Consider the following 20,240-nt stretch of genomic DNA (forward strand, 5'->3'; position numbering starts at 1 on the left):
CCCGGGAGCTGTCCGCGCCTCGGTGCTGAAAAAAGCCAAGGCCCGCCGTCTGACTGGGTTTGCAGGGCGGGGACCAGAGGCAACTTCTCCGGGACCTACAGGCCAAAAACCGTCCCTGGATCCTGGGGAGCTGGGCAGGAGTCCCGGGCCTGGGATGGGGCAGGGCTTCTCTGAGGAGCTTCTGTTCATGTTCAATGGCCAGAGGTCTCAGCATCTCCGGAACCTCCTCCCAGTACTGAAGGGCAGTTTCCCCTTCCAGTATAGGGGAGCCTCCCAGACAGGCCAGTGGGCAGACAGGAGTTGTTTGGGGCTTCGGGTGATCTTTTGCTGAAGGCTGTCTCCAGGGTCTGAACACTGAGCCTGACCCCAGGCCTCTTGTCCTCAGTTCACAAGTGCCCTCCAGTCTGGCCCCAGTGCCCATGAAGTGTCAAGCCCCACCAGGGCCTTGGCCCTGGGAGGATGGGGCAGAATACACATGAAGGTGTACAAGAAATATGCAATAAGGTGCCTTCATAGCATACAGGCATAGCTTGAAAGAACAGACTTAAAACCACCTATTAGTAAGTGACCACTGATAGAAGTGTTTGAATACCAATTGCAAATGAGCACACTGGAAGAAGCAGATGGAGGTAGGGTGCAGTTTATTGAGGCTTCTTGGAGAGGAGAAGGGGACCATTGTTCACTGAGCATCTTGGTGGGCTTGGAGATTTGCAGATGATCCAAGACCAATTTTGATCCAGGCCTTTGAAGGACAAGTGTTCAAAATGGAGTGAGGCAAAGGCCAAGGGTGATGTCAGTGCAGAGGGACTGAGCTGGGAAGTGGGAGAGGTGAGAATGCAGAAAAAGGGTAATGTATAAAGACCCTCTGATGCCATTTTGAAAATCTAGGTTTAATTGATGGACAACCAAGTTCTTCAGCAGTTAGACTGGAAGGAAATTTGAAGGAAATATTCTGGCAAAATAAACTTTACAATGATGGGTGGGGAAGGAAGGATGGCCAAGGAGGCTCAGTGAAGCTTTTGCTGGAGTCCAGGTGAAAGGCTTGGAGTCCTCAGTTGGGTTTGACTTTGCCATGCAGAGCCACAGTGTCTGGTAGGGACCTCATTGGTCACTGTGGCTGGGGATGAGAGGGCTGCAAATGTGGCCTCCTGGGGGGGCAGAGGTGTCCTGGTTGCCCCTATCTGGGGGAAGGCTGGCTGTGAAGGAAAGGTGGGGCCGTTTCTCACCTGTTCAGTGAGTGGGGTGCTCTGAGAAGGGACTTAGGCAGAAGGACACTCATTCGTTCTCTTATTCAAACATTTTTCGAGCCCCCATTATGTGTCATGGCTGGTGTCTAGAGATGTTACACAGAGTCATACTCCTGATGTGTGACCAGCCCTTACAGAGCTAACAGCTAATATTTGGGGACAAATAAGGACATTACAGCACAGAAAAGTAAAAGCAGTAACAGGGATGCCAAACAAGGGAACTGTAGAGTCTGGGGTGGAGTGGGTAGTGCTCAGCCTCGGCCAGAACATAGGAAGATATCTGTAAATCTGAGCAGATATAGGAACCATGGAGATCTCAACCTGGTACCTGTGTCCCCTAAACCACTGGCTTCTGGGCTCAGATTCTTTATTTGGAGAGAGCTGATCTTGTCTTTCGGGCATTCCTCTACAAGCTTAACTGCCGCCCTAGTACCTCTTCTTTGTGGCTTCTGGCTTTATTGCTCCTTCCCCTCAAGTCTCCTCTATTCTCTGATACGCACTAACTTTCAGGTTCCCCTAGAGGACCTAGACTCAGTCCAGACTTAGTGAGTCTGAAAATATTGGGTGTGACAACCCTATGGCCAGCAGACTGGAGGGAAAGTACTGTACCTAGAGCACTAATATTGAAAATATCCTCCTATAGCTCTCTCCTCATCCTCCCATCCCTCCCCACCCCCAACTGAGCCTGGAAGGGCGCTGTTTGCCCTGTGCTTGCTCCCCAGGGCAACAGGCCAGGCGGCAGGTGTGTGTGTGTTGAATAAGGCCATCTCCGGAGCAGAGTGACTGGAGATGAGCTTTGTTTAAATATTAAAGAAGTCAATCATTAATCACGCCTGGCTCTTTGCCCAGCTACCCACTGTCTCCATTTGGGAGGGCCTGGGCTGGGGTAGGGAGAGCCACGGGGAAGTTGGTGAGGCTACTTGCATCTTAAGTGGCCAAAAAAGAGCTTTTGGGGATGGGAATATGTAGCCTAACACAGGGTGGGCCAGAGGATCAGTGGAGAGATGTGCCGACCCACATATAAAACACAATGATCATAACCTGGGCACCACCAATTCGTAAAGGAAAGTCCAGTTATACCTGAGGACATTTTATAAGGGTACTGAAGCAGAGTCCTTTTTCTAACCAGAGCAGAGATTCCTTGAGTCCTGCAGCTCCAACCAAGCCCGGTAGCTGGGCTCCTGAACTAAACAAGGCTATGTGAAGAATCACTTCTGGGCATGACTTGTGACGGGGGCGGTTTGGAGGGAGACAGCCACTGAGTCACTAAAACCATAGTTCCTGAGCCCCTTGGAGAAAGGGGGTTGGCCTGGAACCCAAAGCACACATGGAATCACAGTTGGTCACCTGTGCACATGGCGTCACACACCAGTTTGCAAACACACAATCAGAATGCCACATGTACCCCAGATCTGCCACAGTTGCACCCAATCACAATTGGGCACTATGCTTGCAGACTCTCCCCTCCCTGCTACCTCACCCTCCCTGGCTTGACTGCCCTCCTCCTGCCCCACAACTTTACCAGTCTGACTGGTGGCTAGTCTGCGCCCCAACCATCAGATTTCATCCACGGAGGCTTCTAGTTCGGCCATGTGAAGATCCGAATAGTCAAAATAATTGAGCACAGCATCAGGATAAGACAGAGGCCCAGCAGCAGCCACTGTCCTCGGGCAGCCTGGTGGGGCTCCATGGGTACACACAGGAACTTGGTGTTGCCTGTCTCAGTGTTGTCTGAAGAGTCTTTGTTCGCTGACTGTTTTTCCATGACAAATAGCCTGGAGGCCAACCCCAGGATCATCAGGAACATGATAATGCATAGGATCAGCAGCACCCACTGCCCGGACCTGGCTGCCTTAGGCTCCAACTCCATGCTCAGGAATGCCGCTTTAGGTTTTCTTCTTTCTGTGGAAGACAAGATGGTCTCACAGAGAAGATGAGTCTGGGGAGGGGAACTTGGGGCCCCCTGTGGCTGTCGGGGAAGATCTGACAGCCACTGACCTCTTCTCAGGTCACAAGTAAGGGCATTGCCCCAGAAGGAGGGTGAGAAAGAAGAGTAGAAGGAAGAGAAGGAGAAGATGAATGTGGGTAGGGCAACATAGCCCATGGAGCCCAGTCAGGAGGTAAGGTGTTAACCCTGTACTCAGATGCCAGCCTGACAGTCTAGCTGGCTTGTGTGCCAGGAAGCAACTGAGTTGGGGGCTGAGAAAACTTGAGTTTTGTGGTCATGGCTGAGGCTGCACCAGGTCTGGTACAAAGAGGGCCCCCCAGCAGCACTGCTGGGCCGGCTCAAGCCGGGCTGTAGATGTTAAGGTGAGAGTAGGGGTTGTCCCAGGGCAGGGCAGTGTGGGGCCTCGGGCTGCACCAGAGTTGGGAGAAGGGTCAGATTATCCAACCTGGGAAGGTACAGCCGAAGTCTGGCCAGCCCAGGATTTCCCCCTGCTGCACATTCTCCGTCACCAGCCAGTTCAGCAGTGGCTTGAAGTAGCTCAAGAGAGCCTCCGAAGACACCTTGGACTTCCCAGTCAGCTCCTTTAGGACCTGTGGCCAGGGCTTGCTTGAGCCCACCTTCAGGACATCCCTGGGGGCGTGAGGACAACTGTGAGGCCATGTGAGGGTGTCAGCAGGTGCTGTTGGAACTCTTCAGTAAACTCAACCCTGGCCCCAGGACTTTGCCAGCCAGAGTCTTCCCATGGAGCTCAGCATAGTGGGTATGATAACCAGCTTTGAAATAAAACTCAGGTGAGTTTGAATCTCAATTCTGTCACTAATTAGCTGTGGGTTCTTGGGTAGGTAACCTAACCTGTCTGAGCCTCAGTTTTCACATCCATAAAATGGAGATAATAATAGTATCTACCTCACAGTGTTGCTGCAGTGCCTAGAGGCAATAAATAGAGGCAATGATTGCTGCTGCTGCTGTTTATCAGCACTAATGATCATTGCTATTCTCCTGGACTCAAATAGGCATGAAGTCTGAGCTACTGTTCCCTGCGAGGTGTCCAGGGACAGTAGGTAGAGTTAGCTTTTCAGCTTTCTGATCTCACAGGTAGGGCTTGGGAAAGTTCAAGAGCTCATGAGCAGGAAAGGTCTCTGTGTGTCACCTGCAGTACTGCACAAATGTCAGCTCTGTCTTCAGGCACACCCAGTATGTGGTGGCAGGTGGTAGCGCCTTCAGCTCAACACACTGTCCTCACGGTGGGGGGTACAGGGTGTGCTGAAGCCAGCTTTCCTGGCTCCTAACCCCAGGCTCCCTGCAGAGCAGCAGTGGGTAGATGTTGGTCCTTTTTAACCTGTTGGTCCCTGATCTGAAGTGGGGTCTGGGGGCCCAGAGGTCACCATGTTCTAAACCCAGAAGTGCTTACTTATGGGCCACAGAACCTCAGGAACACAACTTAAAACCTCTCTCAGCCTCAGTTCCTCATCAGTAAAATGGGCCCCATGAGTACCCGCCCTTCATCGCGGTGAGGAGTACACCAGACAGTGATGAAGGAGGACTTTGTAGCCTGCAAACATAACACACATCTCTTAATAAGCAACTGGGAAGGAATGAGGGGAAAGTAAAGGTCAGCATATTCTTGGCTGAAATCACTGGAGAAGAGTGTAGTTAGGAATACAGAGAAATGAAGGTAAAGAGTTACCAAGATTGAAAGAAAAGAAATAAAAAGCAAAAAAAAAAAAAACAAAACTTGGTGAGAGGAGTATATTAGATGCTAAATCCTGGGTAAAAGGAAGAAGCTTATGGGAGAACTTCATCCGCTGAGAATCTGCTTACTTTTTTTTTCTTTTTTTGGGGAACCAGGAGTTGAATCAGGGGCACTTGACCACTGAGCCACGTCCCCAGCCCTATTTTGTATTTGATTTAGAGACAGGGTCTCACTGAATTGCTTAGCACCTCACTTTTGCTGTGGCTGGTTTTGAACTCATGATCCTCCTGCCTCAGCCTCCTGAGCTGCTGGGATTACAGGCATGTGTCACCGTGCCCAACAAGAGTCTGCTTACTTAAAAACACTCTTCAGCCTGTGAGGACAAAGTCTGTGACTCACCAGTAGCCCACGTGGGCTGCACAGAGGACAGAGGGCTGCAAAGCTGGCAGATGGGCATTTCTTGGAACGCCCAACTACAAAGTAACAGCAGCGTATCCATGGACAAGGTCAGGCCTACCGTGGCAGGGTGCAGGAGGTAGGCAGACTTTGGGAACTTAGAGGTCCACTTGGATCCTCCATTTCCAAAAGAACAAGACTGGAGCCTGGTCCAGGGGATTTGCACATAGGAAGTAGCAAAATCAAATTTTGAGGCAAGCTGGTATGGTGGCGTGCACCTTAATTTCCAGGAGGAAATTAATTACTCAGGAGCCGAGGCGGGAGAATTGCCTGAGCCCAGCAGTCCAGAAAGGAAAAAAAAAAAAAAAGGTATGTTTGGCAAGAGTAGCCTAGAATCTCTTCTTCTCTCCACCCCTCTGTGAAACTGAGGGAAAACCCGAATAAAACCTCTAGACTTAACCCACTTCTCCTCTTAGCTAACCTTCAGTCACCTTTCCCCATGTGTCCTCAGGGAGGCAGATTTGAGACATGGGTCTCCTTTCTCACACTTGATGCTCTGTGAATAAACTCTAATTTGCCAAATTCCTCATTTCAGTGATTGGCATAATGTACTGTGGACCAAGTGGACTTCACCCAATAACACCTGCTTGCCACGCCCCACATCCCTGCAAAACCCTCACCTCCTCTGTCCCCTGCAGAGCCCACTGTCCAGAAAATGGTGTTCCAAGTCCTGCACCTGGGATTCAGGTCTTCCCAGAACAGGGATCTGGGCAGTGATGCAGGAGGACTGGCGAGCTACAGTGAGAGACTGGCCACAAGGAGTGAAGCCTAGTGCACCCTGGGAGCCCTGTGCACTGGGGTGGGGGGGAGGAGGGAAATGGTGAGAATGCCTGAAGCCAAAAGTCCCAACAAGCAGGTGGGATAAAGAGGGGTGGTTAAAAGTGAGCTGGTATAAACTGGGCACAGTGGTGCACACCTGTCATCCCAGTACCTCAGGAGGCTGCGGCAGGTGGATGTCAAGTTTCAGGCCTGTCTCAGCAACTTAGCAATTAAAAAAAAAAGTAAAAATGGCTGGGATGTAGCTCAGTGGTAAAGTATCCCTGGATTCAAGCCCCAGTACCAAAAAAAAAAAAAAAAATAGGGAGTCAAAGTAAAGAAAACAGATCTGTTACTTCTTGCACACTACATTTGGGTACAGAGATCCCTTCCTGGTCCCCTGGCAGACCTCCTAAGCCTCTTTGCATGTCCACTAAGGCCTTTTCTATTGCTATAGCCCCTTCCTAAATTTATTGATTTCATCCATTGCCCTTTGCTGAGTGCAAGGCTGCTGGTTGGCACTGGCACAAGTAAACATTTGCTAAATGAACACATGATGGGCAGCCAGAGACGTGAATGCAGATGACAGAGGTACCTTATGTTCAACACATTCAGAAATGGGAAAAGCTAGGCCACCAGCTAAAACAAACTCCTGTGGTATGAAAGGGTAGGGGATGGTAGCCATGGAAAGTACAGCTCAAGGTCCAGGGGACCAGTCCTGCAACACATCTAGCCTGGTGATCACAGACAAAGTTCATGGTGGAATCACAAATATGCTCATTAAATATGCAAAGGATACCAAGTTATGTGGGGTTGCTAATCCTCTGGGAGACAGGAATAAAACTCCAGGTGACCTTTACCAATTATCAGAATGAACACATTAAAATCAGTAGAAATCAAGAGGAAAAAGACCAGGGCAGCCGGTGGACTCTGCATCTCATTGGTTGGGGTGTTGATCTTAGAACCATTAGACCTGGGCCGAATCTCTCCAGAAGGGCCTGTGTCTTTGGATGGAAGAAATGGTGTGAAAGACCTTGTGTTTTGGAGTAGTTCTGGTTTCAAAGCATGACTTTACCTCTTGCTATATCGAATGGCACACAATCATGTCACCTCTCTGACCTTCTGTTTCATAGTTTGTAAAAGGTGGATGGGTAACAATGTCCACTTTATAAAATTAAGAGTAACTAACATTATGCATGGTAAGAACACTCATTAGAGAGCCTGGACCATTGCAAGAATGTTCTGTATTTTCAATTTAGGCCCCCAAACCCCTCCAAGTTTGCTTCAGGACCGAAAACAAACAACTAAACAAACAACAACAACAACAACAAAAAAAAAACCAAAAAAAAAAACCTCATGCCACAGAGGCAGGCATGAAAAGGCTGAGCTAAATAGCAAGTGTAGGGAGAAAAGACCGGGGGATCAAAGTGGACCACAGGTTGATCAGAAGCAAGCCAAGAGACTGGTGCGAGAGCAACTTGGATTAGTCTAGGAACTGGAGGAGCACTTCATGGAAAGGTGGGAAGAGCAGAGTGCATCCACTGTTGCCTCAAATGCTGCTGAGGGGACAATTGGGCACTGCAAAAGGGACGAGTAAGGAGATTCAGGTAGAAAATAAAAGGTCAAGACAGGGCTTCAGCCTGTCTCTTCCTGGGACACTGGTGTCGTGCGTGTGCTCCTGTGTATGTGCAAGTGTTAGCCAGAGGGGCTAAATAGCATGTTTGGCCACAGGAGGATAAACAAGAGGAAATGGGCTTCAATTAATGTAGGACAGACTGCAGTCTGACACAAGGAAGAATTTTCACTGGAATGTCCACCCAGTGAAGCTCTGCCTAGGGAACCCAGGGTGGCCAGCGGAGACGAGAGAGCCTGGAGCGGGACTCCCTGTGAGGAAGATGGAGAGTAGAGGACAAATGAGGGAGGCGGGCACTCACCCTAGGATCTTCCCAGCCATCTTGGAGTTGTAGATGTTACACTGGTGCAGTGGTCCCATGTGGCCTGCGGCCTTGCACAAGGCTTCATGGAACTGGAACTGAAGCACTAGGCTGATGAAGTACCTGGAATGTGAGGGCAGGCTGGGAAGTGGGGTCAAGCAGGGGAGCCCAGGACCACATGGGGCCTGGCAGCTCTGACACACAGTGGCCCTTGTCAGCAGTTACCACCTTGGACAGGCCCTATCAGATTGGAGGCTCTCCTTCTCCACCTTCCTGACAATCACCCCAACCCTCACCTCCCTCTTCTTCCCCTCCTCTAGGGGACAGCAGGGATGGTGTAGAATATTCCCATTATACAGGATCTGATGGGAAAGTTCAAAGGATCCCAGGGCACAGCCCTAAGAAGGCTGTGCCATCTGAAGGGAAGAGGTGGGCAGGGCCACAGGAGATGTTTGAACCTAGAGATGCTGGGCCGAGTCACCATGCCCCCCCAAATCTCATCTCCCAGAGCTGGTTCTGCTGATAGCACCCAGGCCCTTACCCTATGTAAGGCATGCTGGCAGAAATGTGGAACTTGGCACCTGGGTCAAAGTCATCCTCTGACCGAGGAATAGGGGGGCACAGGCCCTGGTACTTCAACCTGGTAGGAGAAAGACAGAGGCTTGCTCATGGTACCTGGAAGGTTCTCAGAGCCTTTTCTTCTTCAAAGCATCTGTATGTCCATCAAAACTGGACCAGGCTGGCCAATATGTCTTCATTCATTGAGTGAAAAGACGTGAGATTGGGAATCAACCGGGTCTCTGGGGAGTGTCATCAAGAGAACAAGGAAGGCCAAGTTCCTGTTGGTATCCGTCTCCATCCTGGTGATGGGAGGCGGTGGATTACAGACCGGGAAACAGGCCGTTTCATCTGGTCAGTAGTGCAAGAAGAAAACAGAAAACCCCTGCGGTGTGGTATTACTAGTGTTCCCATTTTACAAATGAGGAAACCAAGGCTTAGAGATGAGGAATTGACTGCAGGACCGCAGTAGTCAATGGGAAGAGCTGCAGGCTCACACCACCCTGTGTTCACCAGACTTGAGCCAGTCAATCCGGGGCCTGGTGGATGTGGAGATGCCCTGGTCATGGGCATTTATTATTGAATCAAATGATGTGCCTGACTGGGGCGGGCTCCTTTGGCAGCCTGAGGATGCTAAGCCCCTGGCAGGTGTGCATGTGTGTCCGGGTGGTGGGCCGGCCTCTCCCCAGTGGAAACGATTTCCTGAGAGGAAATGCTTAGGCCCCATAATCCCCTCTTCTGGCCCCACTGTAGGAAGAGGAAGGGAGAGAGGTGCAGGGGCCTGCCTGGTGGTCAGTGCTGTGTTCTCAGAGAGACGCAGCTTCCCAGCCACCCCGGAAGCAGGTGGGACCACCGCTGGGGTCCTCGTTTTCACAGATGACATTGAAGCCTACACTTGCTCAGTGCTGGTGACAGGTTGAGGTGACAGAAGGAGGTCTTGTGGTCGCCCATCCTGGCTCCACCCACTCCATCATGGATACATTTATCGGATGACAGCAAACAGTCCACACTGCCCTGGGGCTTCCCCAGCCCGTAGGGCACCAAAGTTGCACCCTTCCTTCCGCTTCCAAAAGAGAGACCAGCAGCACCCTCTGGCAGTGGTGAGGACCCCTATCGGGGGTGAGGATGGGGCGGAGAGCCCAGCACCACTGCCTTCCCTACCTGAAGTTCCACCACTCCTGGTTGTAGATGTCCTTTTGGATGGTGCCATCAAAGATCTTCCAACGAAACCTATCTATCATATAGCCGAAGGGGATGAAGGCGATCTTGTCCAGAGCAATGCCCATTAGGAAGTTGACCTCCTCCTCTGGGGACAGGGAAAAGGTGATCAGACGGTGGCTCCTGGACTCTCTCTTCCTTTAGCCTTGTCTGGACACCTCTGTCCCCCAGACTCAGGCTGCCCTCCTTCTTTCTCCTTGGTCCCCAGCACCTGAGTCCTGATGCTGCTGGCTGAGCAGGCCTCTGTTAAGCAGATGCTGATAGGAGGAGGCTGAGAGGGTGACCATTGACCCCACCGCCTCTCCAAAGGCAGGATTGGCGCCTTCTCGGAAGAGGATGGAGAGGTTCTTGTACTGTAAGAAGTACTGGATATGGCCCATCTGGTGGAAGATGGACAGCAGATCTTCTATGTTCACTTCGGTGCACTTCTTTACCCTAGGATGAAAGGGCAGAGGTCAAGGGGCATGGGATGCTCTGGACAGAACAGGAGGCTTCTCCGTTCAAGCTCTTATTAAAGGAATGGGGTGGATGGGCAGGAGATCAGAAGAACCTTGACTTCTGTCTTTTCCTCTCCAGGTCCCATATCCAACCAGTGACCAAGGTGGTGGCTTTCATATCCATCTCCCCTTCTGTGCTCCCAGATCTCATTCCCCCTCCCTGTCCCATCTCTTCCATTGCCCACTCCTCGCCCAGGCTGCCTGCGACAGGCCGATGTGGGCAGTGGGACAGTACAGGTCGGGGTGTGGTGCTGACTGCAGGCTGTGCTGGTGGTGGGCACCTGAAGTCTTTGCCATTGTAGAAGTCCCAGGCAGAGGTTTGGCACTCCACTTCCCGCCCATCGGGTGGTCTCTCCAACATGGACTTTTTCCAGAAATCAGGTGGGGTGGCCAGCATCCCCAAGGAGGTAAAAAATTTTTCAGCCTCTTCAAACATTTTCCCAGGCTTCCAGCGCTGTGGGGAAGAGGGTGCGTGGGCACTGCCCTATTTGCTCAGGGGTGCTGGAGGGTGGGCACACCCACAGGCCAAGAACTGACCTGGCCTTTCATGATCTTCGTGATGTCCTCAGGGGGTTTCTTGGGGAAGGGCAAGACCAGGTCTAGGATGTTGACCCATGACTGAGCCCACATGTTCCCTGGAAGGGGAGTGGAGGTGCTAAGAGAAGGGGACAGTGGTCTCCCTGCTTATTGAGCGCCTGCCTCTGCCACCGGCTGGGCCTTTACCTAGCAGGTGAGCAGGGATGGGCCCCCTCACGTCGATGATATCGGGCCCGTAGTGGCGGTGCAGGGAGCGGCGCACGTAGGCATGCAGGTTCAGATAGAGCGGCTTCAGCTCCTGGAAGAGCTGCTCCAGGTCTTGCTCCAGGGTCTCATCCTCATACTTGGAGCGCCACAAAGCCCCCATGTCTTTGTAGCCTGGAACAGGAGAGGGGACCCACCAGGTGCTCACTACCCTTCCACTCTGGCCTCGAGAGGCCGGACACCCCGACGCCTTCCTGGGAAGCCACTCAACCTTGGAGTCTTCATCTGCAAAATGAAAACACTACCTCCCAAGGCCACTGTGCACGTTGTCAGATCAAAGACGAAAAGTATCACAACATGAGCTCCAAGTCATGCCTGCTAGACCCTGTCTTCTTCCACCCTGCCTGAAGCCCGCTTAACCATAGCCCAGTGACCACGTGGGTTTATTTCAGATCCTCCAAAATGCCAGCTCCCTCTCCATGGGAACTTCTGCCTGGGATGCTCTTTTGCCCTGGCTTGTGTGGCTCTTGCCCATCTTTCTGTGTGAACATCAGAGAGACCTTCTCTGACCCCATATCTGGAGCCAGCGTCTCCTCATTCCCTCCCTGGGCAGCTCCTTCCTCTGCGACACCATCCCAAGTGGTACCAGACATGAGTGTTCAATTGAACACCTCCCCACCAGGGCCACCTGTTTATCTTTACCCACGTAGTTTGAGAACTTCTGCAGTACCCAGCACACATTAGGTGCTTTACCAATATTTGGGAAGCCCAGCTCCAGAGCCGGTGGTGACCCTCTCTGGGCCTCTGTAGACTCAGCTTTGTCCCTTCCCGAGTGTTGCCCTGGGACTGGTCCAACCTGCTCACCGTTGAGCCGCGCGGCCTTGTTGCTGAGGATTACGTAGCGCTCGAAGATGGGACGAAGCTGGCGACCCACAGCATCCCGCCAGCCTTGCCAGGCCCACAACAGCTCCTTCTGGTCCCTGGAGTTGGCCATGATTTCTTGGAGGTCTGGGCCCAGAAAAGGAGCTGTGTGGGACCCCGTGTACTTTCCCCTGCCCTCAGCCTCCCTGGGTGCCAGTCCCTGACCAAGAGAACACAGTTTGGGGTGGGAGGCCCATTGAAGGGGCAGGGTTGGGTGCTTACCAGGCTCCAGGGGCAGGCAGGGCCCCTCATCCAGGCACACCTGGGCCATACTGTATGCCGTCTCCATGTAGGCCAGAAGCTTGTTGTACTGGGGGGGCAGGTGTCACCCAGGGCAGGCCTGTGCCCTTGGGCCCACTCCCAGCACTAGCCCCACCAGCCAGGAGAAGTGGGCCTGGCTGAAGCTCCCACCTCCAGAGGAAGTTCTGGTCCCACCCCGCCAACCCCCTCCTGCCCCAGACACGCTGGCTCCCCCACCAGGCCTGACCCACCCACCCCTGGGGTGGGGGAGCGTGTGCCTGGAGGCCTGGGGCTCTATCCATCACCTCCCAGAGCTCGTCCTTGGGCAAGGCCGCCTTGCCTATGTCCAGCAGCTTACTCAGCATGCGCTTCACGACCGGGTCCTGGAACTGGGCGATCTTAAACAGGCGGGCCCGGCTGCCGAAGTACACCATGACCTGGGACCTCTCCAACTCCTTGTGCAGCTGGAAAGAGGGTCACTGTATTTGTCGTGTCAGGTCAGAGGAAGGTGTAAGTGTCCCATGTCGAGCCCCAGGGCCACAGCACCCCAACCCCCTCCCAAAGCCCACTTTAATGGTCCAGAAATAGTGAAGATTTGCTACGAGGAAGAGGGAGAAAGCCTGGATCCCTAGAAGCAAGAAGGTAAGATTTGCAAGTGAAAAGTAGCCACAGATTCTTATGCAGAGAAAGTCTGAGGCCACCAAGGGGCCTGGAGTTTGCAATTAGCTTTAACATGTGCTTTGGGGTTTCCTTCTTTCCTCTAGCTCTGGAAAGGGGGCAGGAAGTAGGGTCCCCAACCTCCCAAGACCCCTGAGAAGGGCAAGAGGATTCAGAAGGACTGGGGGGGAGGTGGTACCATACCATCTCCTCCCGATTTTTCTTGGTGATGTTGGTGACATAGTTCCAAGCAGCCTCCATGAACTGGTTCAACACAACCTGGGCTGTTTGCTCATAAAACTGCAGGAACAGCTTTGCCTCAGTCTCGTTGTAGAACTCATCTGCAGGGAAGGGGATGGGCATCATGTGGTCTGGGGAGGCCTGCCCCTGCCCAGTCCCCTTCTCTGGTCCCACGCTCCTTCAGGTCCCAGCCGCACCTAAGCTTTGATCACCCACAGTCATGAGCCATGGCAAGAGCTGTCCGTAACAGAGGAGCACAAGTAGGTAAGGTCCAGGGCGAGTCCATCTTGTTCCCATGACCAAGAGAACAGCAGAGCTGGAGGAGGCTATGGGCCAATCACGAGCCAGCTCCATATTGTGACATCAGGGGCCACAGGGTCAGCCATGGAATGTTAGAACTGGAAATTCCCCACCTGCCTTCTGGTGCAACTGTCCCCATTTTATAGATGAGGAGACTGAGGTCTAGAACAGTCGAACCATATGACCTGGTTCACCTGGCCAGCTGATGGCAGAGCCAAGAGGAGAACACGGGACTCTGGAGTTTGAACTTGTTACTCTACTTAGTCACTTCATCCATGGGCATTGACCAGGAATTGATGAGACCCCCTCCTCCACAGGGTAGGATCCCTCCTGAGTAGGTGAGTGGGATGATGGATGGATGGATGGAGGGAGGGATGATGGATGGAGGGAGGGAGGGAGGGAGGGAGGGAGGGATGATGGATAGATGGATGGAAGTGACATTTCTCAGTCTTTAGACTCTGGAACCCAGTTGTCTCCCTAGGTTTTTCCTGACTGCACCTCTTATGTTCACATTTGGAGTCTTTATGTCTCTCATGGGACATGTGACCATCCCTAGGCTGTGTAGGACCCTTCCTACCTGCGTCTATAGGGAGAGCCTGACGCTGAGTGTGCAGCCAGCACAGGCATAGGAGGCGGAGGGCCGTGTGGGGTGTGCAGAGGGGTGACCAGCGACTTCATTCAAGGTGTGTGTCTGTGAGTACCTGAGCCTGATTTCAGCACCAACCACAGCACTCAGCAATTTGGTGGCCCTTGGTGACTCCCCAGTACTCTGACACATATAGTCTGCCCCACCTCAGGGTTCCTTCCTCAGACTCACTTCCCTTTACTCACAGAACCCTCTATTCTGTGTCCCCTTTAGTCACCTCAGCTCAGGACCATCCACCCCTTCACATAGGTCAACACCATGGCCACAAAAACTGACCAGATAGTTTAAAAAAAAAAAAAGTGCAACACACATGCACTCGCGCACACACACAGAAAGAAAAAAAATCAGTGACACCTCTAGCTAAACTGATCGACTGAGGTCACAGGAAAGTCCCTCCTCCTGATTCAAGCACATAGCTATGCCTGATAAAGCACAGTATTTTGAAAATGAAGAATGCAGAGCTTAGCTGGAAACTAAGACAGATGACTCGGGTGCTGGAGGTGGCAGTGAGTGGGGGTGAAGCCCTGCAACCCCGGGGTTGGGGGTTGGGGGTGGAGGGTCCTCCATGCACAGAGCTGTAGCCTTGCTGTCTGCACCTGCTGGTCACCTCCTTGGGGGTGGAAGCGTCACTTCCATGGAGCTGGGAGGCAAGTTCTGATTCTCTTTCTAAGGGGACCGGCAAGAAGCAAGTGTGCGCATGAAATCTTGCCAGAAGCCTTTTGTAACTCAGTGAGGGTGGCTCATAGGTCAAGTTTATTGTTGACTAGAGGAGAAAATCTGGTGCCAGGAGGGACTGTAACAACCAGCACAAGTACTGTCCAGGTGCTGGGCACCATTAGGGGCTTTCAGTATCAAAATCCTCAACAAACCCATGAAATGGGTACATGGTCAACGTCCCGTTTCACATGCATAGAGAGGCTGAGAAACGTGCTCACAGTCGCACAAATTAGCAGAAGTGTGGAGGGGAAGCTCAAATCCAAATCGTCCGGCTCCAGAGCCTGGGTTAAACTTAAGACACGGTGAATGGAGCAGGCCACACGGAGGAAGGACAGGACTCAGCAATCTGAAAGTAACTTAAAATACAGGTCTCTATGCCAAATACAATAACCAAAGATGCCTCTAAGGCCAAAACAAAAAAGCAAACATTAAACATTGGGGAAATGTTTAATGACATTGGATTTGGCAATGATTTCTTGGTTACGACACCAAAAGCCTGGTAACAACAACAAATACAGACAAACTCAACTTCATTAAAATTAAAAACCTTTGTGCATCCAAGGACTTCATCAACAGAATGAGAAGGCAGCCCACACAATTGGAGAAAATATTTGCAAATCCAAATCTGATAAGGGATTAATATTCAGGACATGCACTCAGCAATCCTCTAACTCAACATCCAAAGAAGGGAGAAGGATTTGAGTAGACATCTCTCTCAAGAGGATATGCAAAGAGATCATAAGCACAGCAAAAAATAATCAGCAACATTAATCATTAGGGAAATGCAAACCAAAACCCCTTCACACCCATTAGGATGGCTATTATCAAAAAACCCAGAAAAGTGTTTGCAAGGATGTAGAGAAATGGGAGCTCTGTGGGAATGAAGACAGGTGCAGTGACTGTGGAAAATAGTGTGGAAGTTCCTTTAAAAATCAAACATAAGGGGCTGGGGATGTGGCTCAAGTGGTAGCGCACTTGCCTAGTATGCGTGAGGCACTGGGTTCGATCCTCAGCACCACATTTAAAAAAATGAACAAAATAAAAAGAATACATATTAAAAAATCAAGCATAAAATTACCTTCTGTTCCAGAAATTCCACTTTGAGGTATCTACACAAAAGAAATGGAGGTAGGGGCTTCAGTGTTCATAACAGGATTATTCACATTAGCCTTTGTTAGCCCCAGATAAATAGATAAACAAAATGGGGTGTATACATACAATGGAATATTATTCAGAATATTATCTGATACATGCTCCAACATGGATGAGCCTTGAAAACATGCTGAGTAAAAACTTGTAATGGAACCACCATTTGACCCAGTTATCCCACTTCTCAGTTTATACACAAAGGACTTAAAATTAGCATATATAGTAACACAGCCACAACCATGTCTATACAGCTTAATTCACAATAGCTAAGCTATGTGCCCTTCAACAAATGAATGGATAAAGAAAATGTGGTATATACACAATGGAATATTATCAGCCATAAAGAAGAATGAAATTATGGCATTTGTAGGTAAATGGATGGAACTGGAGACTATTGTGCTAAGTAAAATAATCCAGTCCCAAAATTCCAAAGGCTGAATGTTCTCTCTGAATGCGGATGCTTTCTCACAATAGATGGGGGCAGGGGTGCAGAGGGTGGGAGGGAGATTCATGGGATTGGATGGGAGAGTCTTGGGGGAAGGGAATGAGAAAGTAGAATGAGTGAACAAAACTCTCTATGTTCATATACAAATACACAACCAATGTGACTCCACAGCATGTACAACCACAAGAATGGGAAGTTATATTCTGTGTATGTATGATGTGTCAAAATACATTCTACTGTCATGTATAACTAAAAAGAACAAATAAAAAAATGTGGGGGGGTAGGGAAGAATGAAGGAACTTTGCATTGTGCAGAGGGGAGTGAGGGGAGGGTGGGGGTGCAGGGATGGGAAGGACCGTGGAATGAGACAGACATTATTACCCTATATACATGTATGATTACACTGCTGGGTCACTCTGCTCCATGTACAGCCAGAGGAATGAGAAGTTGTGCTCCATTTGTGCTCAATGTGTCAAAATGCAGTCTACTACCCTGAATAACTAATTAGAACAAATTAAAACAATAAAAAAAAAAAAAAGAAAACATGCTGAATGAAATAAGCCAGACCCCAAAGGACAAAGTTTGTGTGATTCTACTTACATGAGGTATCTAAAAGAGCCAAATTCATAGAGACAGAAATTAGAACCGTGGTTACTAGGGGCTGGAGCAAAGGACAATGGAGAGTTACTGTTGAATGGGACAGAGTTTCAGTTTGGGAAGTTTAAGAAATTCTGGAGCCAGGCACAGTGGTGCATTCCTGTAATCCTAGTGATTCCAGAGGCTGAGGCAGGAGGATTGCAAGTTTGAGGCCAGCCTCAGCAAGATGCTGTCTCAAAATAAAAAATAAAAAGGGATGGAGATGTGACTTAGTGGTAAGGCACCCCTGGGTTCAATCCTTAGTACCACTGACACACTCACACATACACTCACACTCACACACACACACACACACACACACACACACACACACACACACAAGATTCTGGAAATGGACTGTGGCTATGTAATAATGTGAATGTACTTGATACCATTGAATTTTATACTTTAAAATTTTTTTAAATAGCTGGGCATGGTGGTATATGCCTGTAATCCCAGAGGCTCAGGAGACTGAGGTAGGAGGATCGAAAGTTCAAAGCCAGACTCAACAATCTAGAGAGGCCCTAAGCAACTTAGTGAGACCTTGTCTCTAATAAAATATAAAAAGGGCCAGGGATGTGACTCAGTGGTTAGGCGCTTCTGGGTTCAATCCTTAGTTCCCCTGTCCCCCCCAAAAAAGGTTCAAATGAGACTGAGGTGTAGTTCAGAGAGGGGGAGACTAGGGATCAAACCCAGGCCTTGGTCATGCTAGGCAACTCCTCTACCACTGAGCTAAATCCCAGCTCCCCACAAAAAATGACTAAAATGGTTAATTTTTATGCTATTTGAATTTTACCGTAAGTTAAGACACAGGTCTTTAAAGGGGTTAAGCAACAGGATCTGTGAAGCCAAACTAAGCTTTTGTGAAAGCACAAAACCTCCTGTGAGGAGGATTCTGAACCGAGCACAGAGGTCAAGCAGGAGGCTGAGGAGGAGAATCGGGGTCTGGAGAGACTGAGCCTGGGGAACCCCTGGGGCTCGCAGGTAAGAAAAAACATCAGAAGACGCAGAAGACAGCCCACCCCGCCAGAGGCTGGAGAACCAGAGCAGGAGGAGCATTTAGAGACGAAGGTGGATTGTTCCAGAACTGGAGATGGTGAAGGAGGCGGGGAGGTAACGATGACGAGTTTCCCATCGGGCGCTGTCACCCTTCAGCTCTGCTCCTCTTCCCGTGTCTCTCAGGAGCCGCGGATCTGGGCCAGGCTGGCAGCTCTTTCTCAGCCTGGGGCTGGGGGTGGTTGGGAGCATGAGGCAGGTGGGACTCTCCCACCTGGAAACCCTGCCCCCAGGACCTCCTACATCACGCCATTTACTCTTCCCAGCAACCAGGAAGGATTCAGAAGGACCACTTCAGCAGAGTGGAAATGCAGACACAGAAACTATAAACTGCTCAAGGTCCCCTGGGTAGGGGGTGCCTAGGTGGGACTGCTCTCAGGCCTAGTGTACAGCCCCTTGATTTGCCTTATGAAAGCCAGGGTAGGGCGGGGTGGGCAGTTGGAGGAAGTTTGGCCTGCACAGAGATAAGGTCACTGAAGAATGGCCTTGACTGGCCCTCTTTCTGCTATTTCCATCTCTTCTTCCTCTGCCACCTTCCAGATGGACCCGGCCTCTCCCCATTTACCACCCCAAACAGGAGGCACAAACCGGGAGTTTGAACAATTGTAATGTTTCAAAACCTCCAGTGGCTAGGGCTGGTCAGGCCAACCTCCATGGTTTAAGGCTCTTTGCCCTCTGTCTTCAACTTGGACCTTGGGTGTTAAAAAGTGGTGACTTTGCACCACCCACAAGCTCTGACAGGCAGCAAAAAAAAAAAAAACAAACCTCTGCAGCTCATAAAAATAGGAAAGGGGGTTATGTGACAATGAGTTTTGCCTGGCAGACAAAGAGCTTTAAAAATCTAGGCTGAGAAGGGGAGGGTGTAGGGTCGGGGGAGTAACTAAAGCAGATTTTGATGGTAGAAGACTTGGAACTATTTAGAGGGCATGTTTATAAATTCCATTGTCCTCCTGAATTGTAAACTTCCACCCTCCTGCAGATTCAGAATTCCTCAACTCCACATCCTGCCCCACGGAAGAGGCCTGCACAACCAAGCCTGTCACACACACACACACACACACACACACACACACACACACACACACACACATGCACACACGCACACACACGGGACCGCTGGGGACTGAGGAGCAAAAGCTGTAGACCAAGGTCATCGAGACACAGGAATTGGAGGCAAACCCTGCTTGGGTCAAGATATCAACAGAAATTAGACTGGCCATGGAAACTCTTGGCTCAAAAAACCTGACCAACTTCCATTTGGCCAAGTTCTAGTTTGGTGTTTTGATATCTGAAAAGCTGATCTAGTTATATTAATTAAAAAAAGAGTATACAAAGTGTTCAATACAGTGTGACCCCGATTCAAATATTTATGGAGAAGAAAGGGACTGGAAAGACAGACACCAGAACGTCAAGACTGCTCATTTCTTGATATTGCTATAAAGGGCTTTTATTTTCTTTAGTCTTCCAAATTTTCTACACAAACATGTAGATAAAAGTTATAAAAGTGTCCCTCAAATTGACACTCCCAAATTCACAGAGGCCTCCAGAGGCACTGCTCAGGGTGAGGGCTTGTGGGCTGGGAGGATGAGCATGGGGCCGCAGGCAGTGAACCCCTGCAGGGCCACCACCGCTGCCCTCCGGGCGTTTACGGGACCCTTCCCATCTTGGCAATGCCTGAGCAGCTGTCTGGGAACCAAGGCTGTCCACTCTCCAAAGTGGACACAGAGCTGGAATAGGCAGGAGCCCATGATGACCACTGGACCGTTCTGCATCCTCAGTGAATCAGGCCCATCTAGGGTACTGGCCCCCCAGGAGCCAGGAGCCTTCCTTCTAGAGACCCTGGTCATCCATGGGAACCACTAGGGCAGGGAGCAGCGCTGAGCAGGGAAAGGCCCTCTGTATGGACAAGAGGCTGGAAGACCAGAGGGTCTGTTCCCCCTGTGCTTCCCAGAGTCTTCCAAGGTGCGTGTCCCCTGTCTGTCAGGACGTTGGCTGGCTGCTGTGGCTGGTGGGAAGGGAGCGGGGTGGCTGGGGAGTGCTGGGACCAGAGCTCTGGGGATTCTCAGGGGGTCTTGGTGGACAACGGAAGAAGCAACCCAGGAAAGGGACCTACTAGACAATCAAAAGACACGAGAGTCGTCTGTCCCTATCCCTGTCTTCCCCATGAGGGACACAGACGCAGATG

The 20,240-nt window shown here is 50.7% G+C and overlaps 1 protein-coding gene across 1 annotated transcript; it reads right to left on the reverse strand.

The window, feature by feature from the left end:
* Nucleotides 1-2,784: 2,784 nt before the first annotated feature.
* LOC101968434 (angiotensin-converting enzyme-like protein Ace3) lies at nucleotides 2,785-13,507 on the reverse strand. The gene is given in 14 exon segments (XM_013359887.3): nucleotides 2,785-3,149; nucleotides 3,641-3,825; nucleotides 8,035-8,157; nucleotides 8,576-8,674; nucleotides 9,754-9,898; nucleotides 10,022-10,245; nucleotides 10,589-10,761; nucleotides 10,845-10,942; nucleotides 11,031-11,222; nucleotides 11,913-12,056; nucleotides 12,192-12,279; nucleotides 12,515-12,673; nucleotides 13,071-13,207; nucleotides 13,304-13,507. Coding segments are annotated over 14 exon segments (2,289 nt in total). The 5' UTR covers nucleotides 13,461-13,507.
* Nucleotides 13,508-20,240: the final 6,733 nt, after the last annotated feature.

The sequence above is a fragment of the Ictidomys tridecemlineatus genome, chromosome 3 (genome assembly GCF_052094955.1).
Source record: "Ictidomys tridecemlineatus isolate mIctTri1 chromosome 3, mIctTri1.hap1, whole genome shotgun sequence".
NCBI classification, from domain to species: domain Eukaryota; kingdom Metazoa; phylum Chordata; class Mammalia; order Rodentia; family Sciuridae; genus Ictidomys; species Ictidomys tridecemlineatus.